This window comes from Phoenix dactylifera, chromosome 10 (assembly GCF_051530095.1).
Source record: "Phoenix dactylifera cultivar Ajwa chromosome 10, Ajwa_hap1_PhDact_Kaust_v1.1, whole genome shotgun sequence".
In the NCBI taxonomy this organism is placed as follows: domain Eukaryota; kingdom Viridiplantae; phylum Streptophyta; class Magnoliopsida; order Arecales; family Arecaceae; genus Phoenix; species Phoenix dactylifera.
The window spans coordinates 20,645,463-20,660,705 of record NC_143199.1 but is presented as its reverse complement, the minus strand read 5'-3'; the positions used below and the strand labels follow the sequence as shown (position 1 = coordinate 20,660,705).

General features: G+C 42.0%; 2 protein-coding genes across 11 annotated transcripts; one reads left to right on the top strand and one right to left on the bottom strand.

Annotated features, from left to right (window-relative positions):
* Nucleotides 1-8,855: 8,855 nt before the first annotated feature.
* Nucleotides 8,856-14,897, bottom strand: LOC120104853 (uncharacterized). The gene is made up of 5 exons (XM_039116726.3): nt 14,807-14,897; nt 13,820-13,933; nt 9,651-9,730; nt 9,436-9,560; nt 8,856-9,075 (listed from the first exon to the last, which is right to left on the bottom strand). Exons 1-5 carry the CDS (start codon nt 14,857-14,859, stop codon nt 9,004-9,006), a joined length of 444 nt encoding a protein of 147 aa, XP_038972654.3. The 5' UTR covers nt 14,860-14,897; the 3' UTR covers nt 8,856-9,003.
* On the top strand, nt 10,195-12,648 carry LOC149752729 (uncharacterized). 10 transcript variants are annotated; one of them, XM_089925798.1, is made up of 7 exons: nt 10,198-10,451; nt 10,917-10,999; nt 11,154-11,252; nt 11,364-11,420; nt 11,798-11,947; nt 12,089-12,223; nt 12,471-12,648. In XM_089925798.1, the coding sequence occupies exons 4-7, from the start codon at nt 11,418-11,420 to the stop codon at nt 12,525-12,527; spliced, it is 345 nt and encodes a 114-aa protein (XP_089781924.1). In that variant the 5' UTR covers nt 10,198-10,451; nt 10,917-10,999; nt 11,154-11,252; nt 11,364-11,417; the 3' UTR covers nt 12,528-12,648. The 10 variants fall into 10 exon arrangements, 5 of the variants coding, with proteins under 5 accessions (XP_089781924.1, XP_089781926.1, XP_089781922.1 ...); XM_089925800.1 differs by having other exon boundaries at nt 11,098-11,252; XM_089925796.1 differs by having other exon boundaries at nt 10,899-10,999.
* Nucleotides 14,898-15,243: the final 346 nt, after the last annotated feature.

Below are 15,243 nucleotides of genomic sequence, written 5' to 3'. Positions count from 1 at the left end.
TCACATGTAAACCTATCTACCCGACTCTCATTCACATCACATGCAAACGGCACATTGCAGGCAGTTATAATCGCAGCAATAATTAAAGCTAAACTTTAAATAGGTGATGATCATGGATTCTAGTTAGATCGTATTACAAGCACATGCACGTCAATCGATCAACTGGTCTTCAACTCTTGAATTAGTTCCAAGCCTCCTTGATTCGATCCTTGATCAACTCTTGATCCAATCGCCATCAACCGCTTAGACCCCTGTTCATCTCATGCCTTGTCTTCAACTTGATCGTTGACGTACATCACATCACAGAAATACAACCAGATGTAAAATAAAAATAATAATAAATTACATCTTCTTTTAGGAGGCACGCAGGCCTCTCAAAACATCAAATAAGATGCATGCAAGCATCTGAAAAATTACATGACATTGCAGATCACATCGCAGGTCTTTACATTTAATACCAAAAGGGTTTGAATCCTATGATCATCACCACATGCAGCAATTATAATTTTCAGATCTGAAAACTAACTGATTATCTCATGACATAGGTTGCTGATCATGCTAATCATGATTCCAAACTTTGTAATCTCATTAACAATGCAATTAGAATCATCATCTTATCACATAAAAATCAGCATGCAAAAATCAGCAACCTAGAAAAATTCTGCATGCAGAAAATTTTCAGCATACATAATCTTTCAATTTTCAGATCTAATAAGCCTATTAATAATTAATCCTTACCTTAATCTACGAAGCCTAGGCTCTGATACCACTGTTAGAAAGCCCCGCCCATGCCGCTGAAATTCAAAAATTCAGATGCAGCGGAAGAGGCATGCGCGGGATCAACCGTTCATCGCATAAACGTTGTTCAAAAACCGTTCGTAGATAGATAAGGATTAAAAACTTTTAAAAATATTAGAAGATTAGATCTTCACCTTGTGCGGGTAGATGATCACCGCAAACTGATGATCGTGGTTTTGGATGAGGGTTCACTTGAAGCCGTTCAAGTGCCCGGCCTCTACGGGTATCCACACGAAGCAGAGGACCAATCCAAGTGCTCCAATCTCCCCGGGGTGCTAGCTCCCTTGCAGAGATTACTTTGATGGCTGATCACCTCCCTTTCAATCAACCCTTGAATGCTAGAGGGAGGAGGAAGAAGATGAAAGGATCAAGGAAGAAGATCCAAAAAGCTAGATGCAGCCTTTCCTTTCCTTGCGTTGAATCCCAAACGGAGGAGGAAGAAGGAGACCACCATGGATCTTTTTCCTTCTTGCTTGCGGCTGATCCAAGAGGAGAGGAGAAAGGGGGCGTACGGCCACAAGGGGAGAGCTTCTCATATGAATTAGGTCAGCCCCCAAGCCTCCTCTTAAATAGCATCTAGGGCTCCTATTTGGTTTAGTCCAAATCATAAATCAATTGGGTTCAATCTATGCTAGTCCTAATCCAATTAGAACTTGAATGAACCATGACTCAATTGAACTCTTCAATCCTAATCTAATTAGGAGCCATCTTGATTCATTGGATTAATAATTAATTAGGACTTAAGAAATCCTAATCCAATTAGGATTTGTTTAATTCTAGTCCTAATCCAATTAGGACTCTAATTTGAATTTGAAGTCCTAATCCGATTAGGACTCTAGGAATCCTACTCCAAGTAGGAATCCAAATTTAATTCAAAACTACTAATCTAATTAGGATTATAGGAATCCTACTCCAAATAGGAATCCTAGTCCTACTCCTAATAGGATTCCCAGTCCAAGTAGGAATCCCAGTCCAAGTAGGATTCCTGTCCTAATCCAATTAGGACTCTATGAATCCTACTCCAAGTAGGACTCCTAGTCCTACTCCAAATAGGATTCCCAGTCCAAGTAGGAATCCCAGTCCAAGTAGGATTTCTAGTCCTAATCTAATTAGGACTCTATGAATCCTACTCCAAGTAGGACTCTTGTTTTAAGTCCAATTAATCAATTCCCTTTGTTCCTTCTTCAACTTATTATCAATCAAATTGATTACTTGTGATTCCTAATCACGATTCAACCATCGGATCAGTCATTACTTCTAGTGTGTGTGACCCCATAGGTTCTACTCTGACTGGTAGTGAGATATATTATGATCTCTATCACAATATCATTGAAAACTCCTTTCAATGGATTGGAACGATTCCAACTCTACTCATTAGGGTTTATCGATCATCGAGATAATCCCTGTGAGTCCCACCATCCACCAGTGACACCTAGCAGCATGTAGTGGCTACCCAGTAGAATAGAATGATGAACCTCTAGGTGCAGTTATCGTGTGATACAGTCCTACTATCATGGATCCCTACAGGACGGAGGTCATGGATAACTCGTCAAACCCCTTCGTCTGTCATATGTCAAGATTTATTCGACTCGAGTTCGATAGTGGAAAACTCTTTCTCCACTTTATATTACTGCCCTGGCCAAGGTCTTAGAACTCAGTCTAACAAATCACATAGGATCACTCCTCTTCTATCAAGGTCGATAGATTTCATATAAGTGCATACCCTACTCCTACAGTGAACTTACTGCAGCCAATCTACATTACAAGGACCCATATGACTAGAGACCATGTATACGTATAGTCAAACTACAATAACCTCACTGTGAGTAGCTGAAGCACCGCAGGTCAAAGGACCAGTCATACTACTGCAACATCAAGCAAGTCACTGACGAGTGGATAGACATCCAAGTGACTTCTTGTCTTGGTCACGCTCAGTACCCTTGTTCTCTAACAAGCACCTGCACTATCACTTCAGTGTCCCTACACTGTGGACTCAAGTCTCGTCCATCCAGAAGGAAAATGATCTGTGCACTGATCGGATCGATCACCGTCCTCGTGATGATCCATTGATCAGGAGCATTTAGAAATTAATCACCAATGATACATGGCTCAAATTCTCAACTCTTGAGAATATGCATCATCATCTTATTAATTTCTTGGATGATTCATAGACACATAAATAATATGAATGAAAAGATGCCTTTTATTTATTTAATAATAAATAGTCAAGTACAAAATTATGTTCCTAGAATTAACAATGTGTCAGTCAGATTGGCTTCTAGGGCATACATCTAACACATCCCTTACCACCTCTTGACATTTGAGCTTCTCCCCACTAGTGACCTTTACTTCAAAGGGCTCCACGGCCGCCCCTCTCAATCCAACCTTCTTCACTATTTCGGAGTTGATAAAATTATGGAAAGAACTGCTATCTACCAAGAGTGATACCTCATGTTTGCCCACCCATGCCATCAAACGCATGGTGGACGGTCTTTGTACTCCGGACATGACATGCAAGGATAGCTGGCCTCCTCTCCTTTCGGGCTAAAATCTGCCCCATGTCTTGTTCCTCCTCATCTTCATCCTCCGAAGCATCCGAAGTAGCCTCCTCCTCCTCGGAGCCCACATCTAGAAGGAAAGCTTGGCCGGCTTTGCATTGATGGCCCCGGCCCCACTTATCACCACATTTGAAGTATAGCCCCTTCTTGATATAATCTTGGAGCTCATCTCTAGAAAGCTTCTTGACATGTTGAGGTCGCTCCTTGTTCTTCTTCACTTCTTCTTTCCCCTTCTAAGGCCCTCTTGGTGGTAATGAAGTAGAGGCTTTGTTGTTGAAGCTTTCCTTGGACACTTTCTTCTCCATGCCATAGCTTTGGTCCAAGATCTCGGCCATCCTCATAGCTTCTTGTAATCTTGCCGGTTGCTTCAACTTCAACTTCTTGGCAAGCCAAGGCTTCAAGCCATCAAGAAAAGTACCCAACAATGCTTCTTCCGACCATCCACTCACCATGGTTTGTAGAAGCCGGAACTCATCAATATATGCTTGCACTCTTCCTTCTTGCTTTAGCTTGGCAAGTTGGCCATGATGATTCACAACGGGCGAGGGCCACTATTGTGACATGAACTCCTTCACGAAGGCCGTCCAACCAAGCCGCTTGCCATCTTTCTCATATAGGTCACGGATCCACCTCCACCACCAGCTAGCTCTTTTCTCAAGTTGGAAGCTAGCTAATGTGACCCGATCCCTCCTTGGTACTTCATAAACATCAAAATATTGCTCGGCTTTGTCCATCCACTCATAGGGATCACCACCGCCGAACTTGGAAAAGTCAATCTTCGATTTTCTTAGCCCTCTATCTTGATGTCTTGGGCCCCTAGCATCATCTTCATCATAGTCTTCATTCCTCCTTCTCCCTTCCATGAAGTTCCTCCAGCCTATAGGCCTTCGGTCATGGAGTGGATCTTCCTCGGGTTTACTCCCCTCTTCACTATGGCTAGGTCCCTCTTCTCCTATCCACCTCTCAATTTCTATCCCCCGGGCTTCAATTCTTCCTCCTCTCCTCCGAGGCCTCCGGTGATCTAACTCCTCCATTCGGTTAGCCCGTAGGCTTCCCGCATCACTCCCCCTCTCATCCCTTCCATGACCCCGCCATGAGGCGTGCGGCCATGGCTCCTCATTATTTGATCTTTTATACTCTCACTCTCTTTCTTTTTCTCCAATCCTCCTCTCCAACCTCTCCAAGTAAGCATTCATCCCGGCTAGGGTATTGGATAGATTTTCTAGGGTTCGATTTTGACTTTCAAGGGTTCGGTTTAGGTGGGCCGAACTCTCCTCCAATGCCTCTAGCCGAGCATGGTGAGAATTTGAATTAGCTCCCGACTCCATTGTTTTGCTTCTAACAAATGCACCTCCAAACCTCCTTTGGCCGTCACCTAAGGGATGAACCGACCCTCCTTCTTATATATGTTTTGAAAGGTACACCACTCAATGACCTCCAATTACAATAATGGTTTACAACAAATAAGCCTCACAACCCGAGAGAAACGTGTCGTTGCTCTACTTGCTCCCAACCCGGTGTAGTTAGGAGGGCACGAGGTACTACCAGTAGCCTCCCTCTTGTGCCGTCCCTCTATACCCTAACACCGAATAGTTGGGTCAAATAGTGCCGAGTACTACCAGTAGCCTTTTCGTTGGCACCATTCCTATGATGAGCAAAATAGAAAACAAACCGTCCTCTTTACAAAAAAATGTTCTCACTCCCTTTTGCAAGCAAGGAATTTAAAGTGCTGAAATTTAAGTACTACTTGCAAGTAAAGTACTTATAGCTTACCCTCCCACACTCACAACAAGAAAGTCTAAGTAGTGCAAGAAGTAGTAGAAATGTTAAAGCTCACTTCTAAGCATGCGAGAATGTAGTGCTCCTTAATCCCAACCCGAATCGAAAATTTCTTGGGTTCAAAGGCATTACCTCTTTGGAGAGACCTCCCTTGGAAGTCTTTCAATGAAAGCACCAATGTTGGAGGGTGGTTTTCGGCCCCAAGCCACCACACCAAGTCTTGCACGTTTGCTCTTAGTGGATGACTAAGAGTTGTAGGAAAAGGGCCGAGCGGGTAACGCCGTGGTAGTTGAGCTTGCGCCACGGTGTGCCAAGTTCTTAAGTAGCCGAGGGAATCAAGGCAAGGGGAGGGTCTACTGGTTGCAGCTTAACCCGACCCTTGACTTGAGAAGAAAACAATCAAACTCAAAAGGATATTTGTAGAGATGTTTAGAGGAATGCTTGATTGATTCTATTTCCCAAAATGAAGCTTACAAGCAAAACATATAAGGAAAACTATGATGGATTTCCCCTAGCCCAAGTCTTGGACAAACCCCAAGACCGAATACAAAGAGACAAGGTCCCTCCCAAGCCACTAAGGCCAAAAATACAATAAGTGCTAAGATGTAAGATGTCCAAAATGATCCCCTCCATGGCTTATTTATAGCCTTTCTAGTGTGCCCAAGGGTGACTAAGGCATGGGGGTGTTCATGTCCCATGTAGGGCCAAAGGCTTGGCCAAGGCATGGCCAAGCCTTAGGCATAGGCTGGCAGCTGGTCTGGCCCTTAGCTGGTCCGGCTGTGGCCTTTGCAGGGGGTAGGAGGGCGGCTGGCAGGGTCTGGGCGCTGCTGGGGTAGCAGGCTAGTCGACAGGGGCCTGGCTAGGGCGCTGGGCGCTGTGGCAGGGCGCTAGCAGGGGGTCTGGGCGTGGCAGGGGCGCCAGGGCGCGGCAGGGGGCGCGCCAGGGCGCGGCAGGGGGCGCGGCAGGGCACGCCAGGGCGTGGCAGTGCGCGGCAGGGGCGCTGGCAGGGCGCGGCACGGGCGCCGAGGCGTGGTGCGCGCAGAGGCAGTCGGGCGCGCGTGGGCGCGCAGGTGGTGCTCGCAGGGTCGGTCGGGCGCGCGTGGGCGCGCGCGCAGGCGGGCGCGGTCTGCAGCGAGGTTCGCTGGCCCGAACCTCGCCCGGCCGTGCTGGGGCGCGCGAGCGCGCGCCTGGGCTGCGGCGAGGTTTGCTGGCCCGAACCTCGCCCGGTCGTGCTGGCGCGCGCGGGCGGGCGCCTGGGCACGCGCCCAGTGCCCAGGCTGGCGAAGTTCGCCTGGCTGAACCTCGCTAGGCCTGTGCCCAGCCCCTGGGCGCACTTGGCCTGCTGCTGGCACGGCAGAACCGTGCCAGGCCAGCAGTGGGCGTGCCAAGGGGCTTGGCCTTGCTGTCCATGGTGTGGGCGTTGCGCGCACGTCCTTGGCTTGGCCTTGTTGATGCCGTTTCTCCACTTGGATACCCATGTCGTGGCCGGTCTCCACCCATGTCCAATGACCTTCTATGGCTTCCAACCAAGCCAATTGCCCTTCCTTGGTCCTTTCATGTTCCGGACTCTCCTTAGGCCGCGGTCTTTGTCGGTGTCGCTTGCGGGGGTCCTCAACAACTCGGCCCACGCATCCAGCGCTACGGGGGAAATTTTTTCTGGCCCGCGCGTCCAGCGCTGACGGGGGAATACCCGTACGGTTTTGCCCCACAAAAGGCGTCTTGTAGATGAGGAGGGTATACCTACGGAGAACAGTGCGCCTATAGCTCAGTGGCAGAGCCCTGCCGTCACGCTAGTCAGTATTGTCCTCTTTGGGGGTCCGCGTGGATACTAGCCTCTCAAGGATTTGTCCCCCGCTATAGTTCGCTTTGCGATATTCCTGTGGGGGGGCGCCTCGAGAGGAAAGATGTTTCTCCTCCTTATAAAGCACAGACCTTTCTGCTGCCTAGTCAGTATGGGACTAAATTCGACACCACACCCACAATAAGTGTCTATATTTGACATCACTCATCAAAGATCAATAGGATGAAAAATCATAAAATCAATGGACAATTTTTTTTTTATTGATTTCTATGCACTATTTTCAGGGTCCTCATAGCTAGAGCTTAGGATATAAAGTAAAAAAATTCATTTTTTTCTGAAAAAAATATGTTTACGAATTCATTTTAAACATGCCCTATAAATGGAGGATATTAGAAAATTCCTTTACAGTATTCAGATCGCATGAACTTTGGAATTTGAAAATTAGAAATCATTTGAAGTGTGAACAAGTGGCTTTATATTTACATCCACAAAAAATTTGGGAACACATGTAAAAATAACACTAACCTTTTAAAAGTTATAAGAGTACCTGTCATTTTAAGTAAATAAATAAAGAATAGATTTCATGTCATCATTCTATATCCTATTTGTATTAGGTTCTAAAAGGAGATTATATGGGAAGTAACAAGGCTTAGCCTCCAAAAGATCTTAATATGGGAACTCCTCTCATTGAAGCACCGGTGGTCTAGTGGTAGAATAGTAATTTTCTAATTATCTTTTTGAATTGTCCCTCTCTCTCTCTCTCTCTCTCTCTCGCTGTCTTCCAGGTGAAGTTTAGACCTTACTATTTCCCCTCCCTCTCTCTCTCTCTACTTCCTTTTGCTGTCTGGTAGGTGAAGTTTAGACCTTACTATTTACCCTCCCTCCCTCCCTCCCCCTCTCTCCCTCCTCCTTTTGCTGTCTTCCAGGTGGAGTTTAGACCTTACTGTTTCCCCTCCCACTCTCTTGATGGCATTATTAGGTGTGACTCATTAGATGGCACAGCCAGTTGCAGCTCTAGAAAGTTTGAGCTATGTTGGAATTCGATTACCAATCTATTAATTTAGATAGAGAGTGAAGCTTGAGAGCCATTGCCGCTCTTTGAATTAGAGGTACGGTATGACCAAGTCAGTATATGTCGTGCATAGCTTTTGATATCGATTTCGAAAATTATCGAAGGTCTTGCTTCAAATTTAATCACACATAGAGCCTTTTTCTACAACATAACAGATGAATCAAATGAGTTTTACAAACTGATTCAGGTTACAGAGACCATGAAACTTTGGAGAATTCTGCCGAGAATCTCCCAACATTGGAGAAGCTTCGCAGATGATTGAACGAAATGCAGAAGGATCTTGTTTTTCAGCGTCTTCATAAATTCTGCTAGCAGATAATATTGCACAACAAAACCAAAGTCAAAGCTTTGTTATGGTAGGATGGCTCTTTGCCCTCAGAACTCAATCTTCTAAAGTTCAGAGCTAACCTAATGGTGTTCTGCCTTTCAGGAAAACAAACTTGATGAATCAGTCCAGTCCCAGCGTAAAGTCTAGCGGCTGCTGTCTGCGCCTCTGAAGGAGCCACTACCCACACTCTTGCTAGTTTCTATAAATGACGGGCAGATATAGTCATTCAGTAAAATTAAGAGAGACAATCTTGTCCATTTGGCCAACTAATTGTTGAAGTTGTTTCCTCTCTTAGAAACAAAAAAGAAAAGAAAATGGAGTATTCAAGTTGAATCTAAGTACATCAAATACAGCAGATTCAGCTGGATAGTCCGAATCCATGGAGTCCATTTTTGCATCAACGTCGCATTAAGCCCCTGAACTTTTAGACTGACTAGGGAGAAGTAGCAAAGCAACATGAAAGAATGGAATGGCGGAATCCCATGAGGTTGTTATTACAACAACAGGAATATTATTATTCACCAACCTCAGAAAACTGTCTGAACATGATCTCGCATTACAATTACTTAAAAAGCAATAAATAACAACAGAAGAAACATAGAAAAAAGAATCACATGATTTCAATCGTGGAACCTAACAAACTATAGAATAGCAAGCAGCCTCAAGATCAGAAATCTGTTGGAGGTTTCAACCTTATTAGACGTCGGATCCTACTCTTGTCTGTATTCTCCAGCATCCCCTTCACATAGAAAACAACTCTATATCAAAAGAAGACATAATGCACCATAACACCTAAAACCGAGTTCAAACAAAAAAAAAAGGGAGAGAGAGAGAGAAACAAGAAGACAAAATTGTAGCAAAAGGTGGCAATTGCATCTACAGCAATATGCATTTCTTGCTCATGTCATTCATTCAAACTCAAAGACTGAAGTCTTATTGTGAAAGCTGAAATGCCAGTTTTGACCGATGGTATTCAGTACACTTAAAAGCATGTTGCAGACCCATATATTTGATGTTGAAAACTAACATGTTTTACGTTGAAAGGGGAAATAGGTTACTAATATGGAGGAAAATATCAAACCGTTTAAAATTTCTCTACCTTCCAAACAATTTCATCCAGACATAGGCAAACCTTCCCATACTTGTCGAGGAAGAGGCGTTCGGTTGGAGTTTTCTGACATGCATCCTTCACCGATGATATTATCACATTGATCACTTCCGTCACTTGAGCCCAATTAAACAAGAATCATGAAAGAAGTCAACAGGTGCTATTGTATTTGACAAGATACGGAGAAACAGCTATTTAGGACTCACAAGCCAGTTCATCATATTCATCCTTTCCAACAACATAAATGCAGACATCCCCAAGCATGGTATATACAATATACACAGACCTGAATATAGGAGAGTAAAAATTTCAGGGAAATAATTGAAAGATAAGAAAATGAGGCATAGAACTAGAAGATATAATGGAGGGTAGCCAGTAAACAAAGAGTTCAAAAAATATTGAAAATTAATAAAATGAGGCACAAAACCAGAAAACATGACCAAGGTAGCCTGAATCAACTAGATTTTTTCTCCTGTAATCCAGTACATCACCTATCTTGGGTGCTGCAGTTACTAAGATGAGATAAAGCAACGAAAACAAGCACAAGCATACCTTGCACATTCAAACTGGTACAAGGCAAGAAAGCTTAATCATGTTTACACTACAGGAAAATGGGCCTTTTCCGACGCATTTTTACTGACGCTAGGAGGAAGCGTCGGAAAAAATTTCACCGCTCATATATTTGCCGACGCTTTCATTTAGCGTCGGAAATTCTTCGCATGCTGTATAGATCCCAACTAATAAGGAACCAGGCACCAGCCAGTCCCGGCTTGGTCATATCGAGACGGCCGGGTGGGGGCGAGGCGACGAGCGCTCTCTCTCTCTCTCTCGCTCTCTCGCTGGCTCGCCGTTCTCTGGCTTTTAAAGAAGAGAAGGCGGACGGTAAAAAAAGCTCTCGCTGGCTCTATTTCGTACCCTTGAAAGCTCGGGCTTCTTTTATCGTTGTCGCTTCATTAGAAGGATTTTGTCTTCCTCTTCGCCTCGAGCGAGCGGGTGATCTCGGAAAGGTATGGATCTTTACCCCCATTCCTTTGGTCTTCTTGGAATTAAATCGGCGTAATCTTGCGTTTCTTCTCGGATTTTCGAACCAAATAAGGGTTCTTTTCTGGTTGTTATGCTGATTTTGGATTTCCTATTTTCTTGATCAGTTTTAAGGGTTTTCTTTCTCTTTGCCGATGGAAATAGGTGGCTTTCGGCTCGGATTATGTAATGTGGAAGTATCTGGTGTTGATTTCAGTCGGATCTTTAAACCCAGGTTTTTCTGTACGGATCTTCCTCGTTTTCTGGGGTTTTGTTGGTCTGATTTCGTTGCACTCTGTTTTCTTGTTTTCCTATAAACTTTTTGTTCGATTTTCTGGTATGTATATACTTCAAATGATCTGAGGAACGCAGAACGTTGATCTGCGTCTGTTGATATAATTATGATGTCGGTTTTCTTTTTCCTTGATTTCTAGTCTTTGGGGTTGCTACAGGGGGCTGGCTGAGAGAGTGGTCCTAACTTTGTACATGTTTGTCGGATCAAAATGATGGCAAATTTTGTTACAAGATCCTTGGCGTAAGTAATCCTGTCTTGAATTAGTTTTAGTTTTCTGGCTGTAACATTACATCCGGACAGTAGATCTTCGTTTTATCTGTTATGTTTCTTGTCTTCAGAAATCCTTTTCAAGAAAGTGAATTTAGATGAGAACTCAGAGCGTTTCTGTCTATAGGTTGGTTCTTGGCTATGCTTATCCGGCATATGAATGCTTCAAAACTGTGGAGTTGAACAAGCCGGAGATTGAGCAGCTGAGATTCTGGTGTCAGTATTGGTACGTTCTTGCTACTTGTCGGGTAAAGGATTTCATTTTTCAATTCTATCTTGCTTCTAGTAGTTACTTGTGACTAAAAAGAGAGTTTTGAATTCTTATTCATTTTTCTAGGATCTTAGTTGCTGCGCTGACCATCTTTGAGAGGGTTGGAGAATCTTTTATTTCATGGTAATGTAGATCAGTGGTTTGGAAAGTTGGGATCTATACAGCATGCTTTCTTTACATTTATTCTCCTCTTCCTGCTACAACTTAGGGTCGGAAATTAATTTCCAGAAAGTGAGCATTTTAGTTTCACTGATAAGCAAGAAAGAGGGCATAGATTTATCTTAGCTGGGTCGAAATGCCTATACTCTGATACTGTAATTTCATAGATTTTGAGGAACAAGGTAACCTGAAATATAAATTATCTTCAGATTAACATTATCGATGGTGTTAAATTTCAGGAATTCTTTATTTGGTTAATGTTTGGTTGAAAAGTTCAATTTTATTGCGCATTTGATGAGGAACTGAGATTGATGTTTGGAATTTTGATTGGCATCCTGCAGACTTATCTGGGAATTCAGATTTTTCGGTTCTACTTCAAATGCACCAGATGCTCGGCTGAAATTGCATTCAAAACAGATCCTCAGAATTCGGACTATGTTGTTGAATCGGGAGCATCCCGAAATTTTGAGCCTTGGCGGGAAGAGGACGAAGTGAGTGATTTACATAATGCTCCGTAGCATGTTATATTGCTGGGTTTGACTAGTACATGTTCTGGGGTATTCTTGATATTTGATATTTTCGCAATAGAATTGTGGTTTCAATTCCAATATCTTATGTTGTGCTTTCATCAGGCAGTAGAAAAAGAGAAGAAGAAAAGAGCTGCTGAAGAGATGGGGGATGCGATGAAGTCACTGGAAAACAGAGCAGTGGATTCAAAGAGAGATATGGACATACTTGCAGCACTAGAAGAAATGAGGTCTATGAAGGTATAAAACCTTTATTAGGTATGTTAGAAGAGTGAGAAGGGTTTTCCCCCAAAAAAAGTGTAGATCAAGTGGGAAAGGGAAATAGTTTTCTTCAATCATTTTCCATATTGAGGGTTTAAATATATTCAGCGATTTCTCCCTCCTAAGGTAAATAACTATATGTATTTGATGACTATACATAATTATTATTTTGCATGAGTTAATGATTTTCATATTCCTAACTTCTAAAGTTTCTTTTTTTTTTTAGGTTCCTGATACTTCAACAGCTCGCAGAGATGATGATGGGGCTGAATGCGGTCCCTGATATTTTTTAGACTGTTATTTAATGAGTTTTATATGTATCTTTCTTATATTTTTCAAAATACATTGTAATTCTAAACTTATGTAAATTTAATCTTATATGACAATATGAATGTTTCGAATGATCTGTATGTTTGTCTTGATGTAAATGTAATGCAGGTTCATATTGCTATAATATGTTTTTTAATATGCTTTTGTTTCTTTTTTTTAAAAAAAAAATCTACTCCCGACGCTTTAAAGCGTCGTTAAAAACCATCTTTGGCACGGACTGGCACGCCATCGCCGACGCTTAAAAAGCGTCGGTAAAAATATCTTTAGGCGACGCTATATAAGCGTCGTTATAGCATGGTTTTACCGACGCTTTAAAGCGTCGGCGAAAACCCAGGCTTTCTTTGGACTTTCCTGACGCTTTAAAGCGTCGGCGAATCTCAATTTGCCGACGCTTTCATTAGCGTCGGGAAAGCCCTTTTTTTGCCGACGCTTTCTATTGGCGTCGGCAAAAACATTTGCCACTCCAGTATCGCCAACGCTTTTACGACGCTTCTGTTTGCGTTGCGGGAACTTTAGCCGACGCTTATAAGCGTCGGTAAAGATTATAAAAAGCGCCGGGAAAAATGAGATTTCTTGTAGTGTTAGAAGGCATCATCTTTCGTGTGCAAGAAATATGTATAATATTTAGTTCATAAAGCAGCACCATAGATATTGGTTTCCATCTTCCAGCTGCAAAAATGGATCTATTTCCACTTTTCTGTAAATCTAGAGTTGAATCTATTGGTGCACAAGGGTCTGGTCTCAGCTATAACGAGGCTTTCCCATGTGTCAATTCCTTCCATAAACTATTTCTCAAGCCTTATTCAGGCTCACTGTAGCCTCTGATACTTCATTTACGATTTAGCTCCTTTCCAGTATACAGAAGAAGACCAATTTTCTGCTTGTCTAGCTTTTAACGCTGAAAAGATACGAGTTGTGGGATTTAAGTATAAGATACCCAAATTAAGTACTAAGAAAATGAAGCTCTAGACCCCTGGTGGTTAAGGCCCTTAAATGATTGATACTAATAAGATCATGGTAGCAAGTTTTGTTGTTTGGATTTATCTTTCACATGCATATGTATGTAATCAGCATATAAAAGTGTAAAGAGTGACACTTTACGGTTGGTTCCTCATTGTGGAGATCCATAATGTACAAGAAAACTATCCAAGTATCAATTGCAGCAAGCTCATAAAGAAATTCTTGTTACACAGTCTAGTAACATAAAGCTTAAGAGTCTTGATGCTTTGAGGGATATTCGCATACTTGTGTGAAGCAACAAAGAGCTCTTCACTTTTAGCTCCTCTGAGATTCTCTGCTCCCAACTTTACCAGGAAAGACCGCCAATGTAGTCTTTCTTCAGCGGGAACTCCATGAAAGCTTCATCATAAGAAATATTATGCATAGATGACATGAAGTTTAGTCAGTCATCAAATGAGATCATGAAATTGTAGCATGCCAAAGAAAGGATTCCTTCCAACCCTAATGAATTTCATCAAATAAATCAGCTAATATGCAGATCTAAGATTACGAAAAAAGCTATTGATTTTGGAAGTATTCACTCTATTCATCTATAAGAAAAAAAAAAAGAATCATCACTTAAGCTGTTATTTTAGTATTATCAGAAAGAAAAGGGAAAACTCCAAGAATATTCTCCAAATTTGCCTCTTTTATTGTATTAGAGGATACCCCAGTCAATGGAATACATCAACTCTGGTAAATCTGAACTGGATCAATGATTTGTATATAGTAAAGGAGTATCATGGCATTGGAATAATCATAATTTAATCACCCTATAAATCACATAGTAGAAGAACCACATTCCATTTATTAAACAAAGAACATCATTTGAGAACCAATTTCTCTGGTTCTTTTGTTTACCAAACAAATAAAAAGAAAAAAAAAGGATAAGAAAAGCACCAAATAAACAGAAGTCCATTCATTATTCATTGCTTTGTGTTCTTTTTGTCATTCCCAGACCAAAAATTGGCATAACAAGACGAGAAGCTTCCCATTGAAAGAATTTTTGATTTCTGAAAAGAAAGAAAGATTTCTTTCAAAAAAAAGAAAAAAAGGAAAGGAATTCAGATTAAAAACTCATCCAAAAAACAGGGGGAAAACTGAAAAGTCATCTTTTTTTTTCTTTTTTTAGGGAAAGGGGGAAAAAATCAAATAAACTGAGATCGAGATTCGAGTTCCGGCGCGAATAGAGATCATGGGGGAAGGATTGGATGGTGGAGATTCAGAGCTAACTGTTCGATAAGGATGTTACCGTCGGTGTTGGCGAAGAGAACGGCCAGCAGCATTCTTACCCCCACAACTTCTGCTGCATTCGCCGAGGAGATCATAAAGGGAAGAGGATTTAAATTCTGAAATGAATTAGTACACCTCACCTGGTGTCGATTTATTTTTTTTAATTAATAAGGAGAGGGTTTGACTTTTTCAAAATGATATTATTCTAATTTTAAAAATTATATGTTAAAATATCTTTCCAACAAAGTATTCATGAATAAATATTATATGCCTTTCTCTCAAAATATCTCTCTAATATTGTAGGCTTATCGAACTATGGTTTTAAATGACCACTATAAAGCAAATCATCATCGTAGAAACCTTAGAAAGAAACACAATATGATGGCTAAAATTCTACTTGATTGGTTGAGATTTCTTTGAGTTTGTATTGAATATGT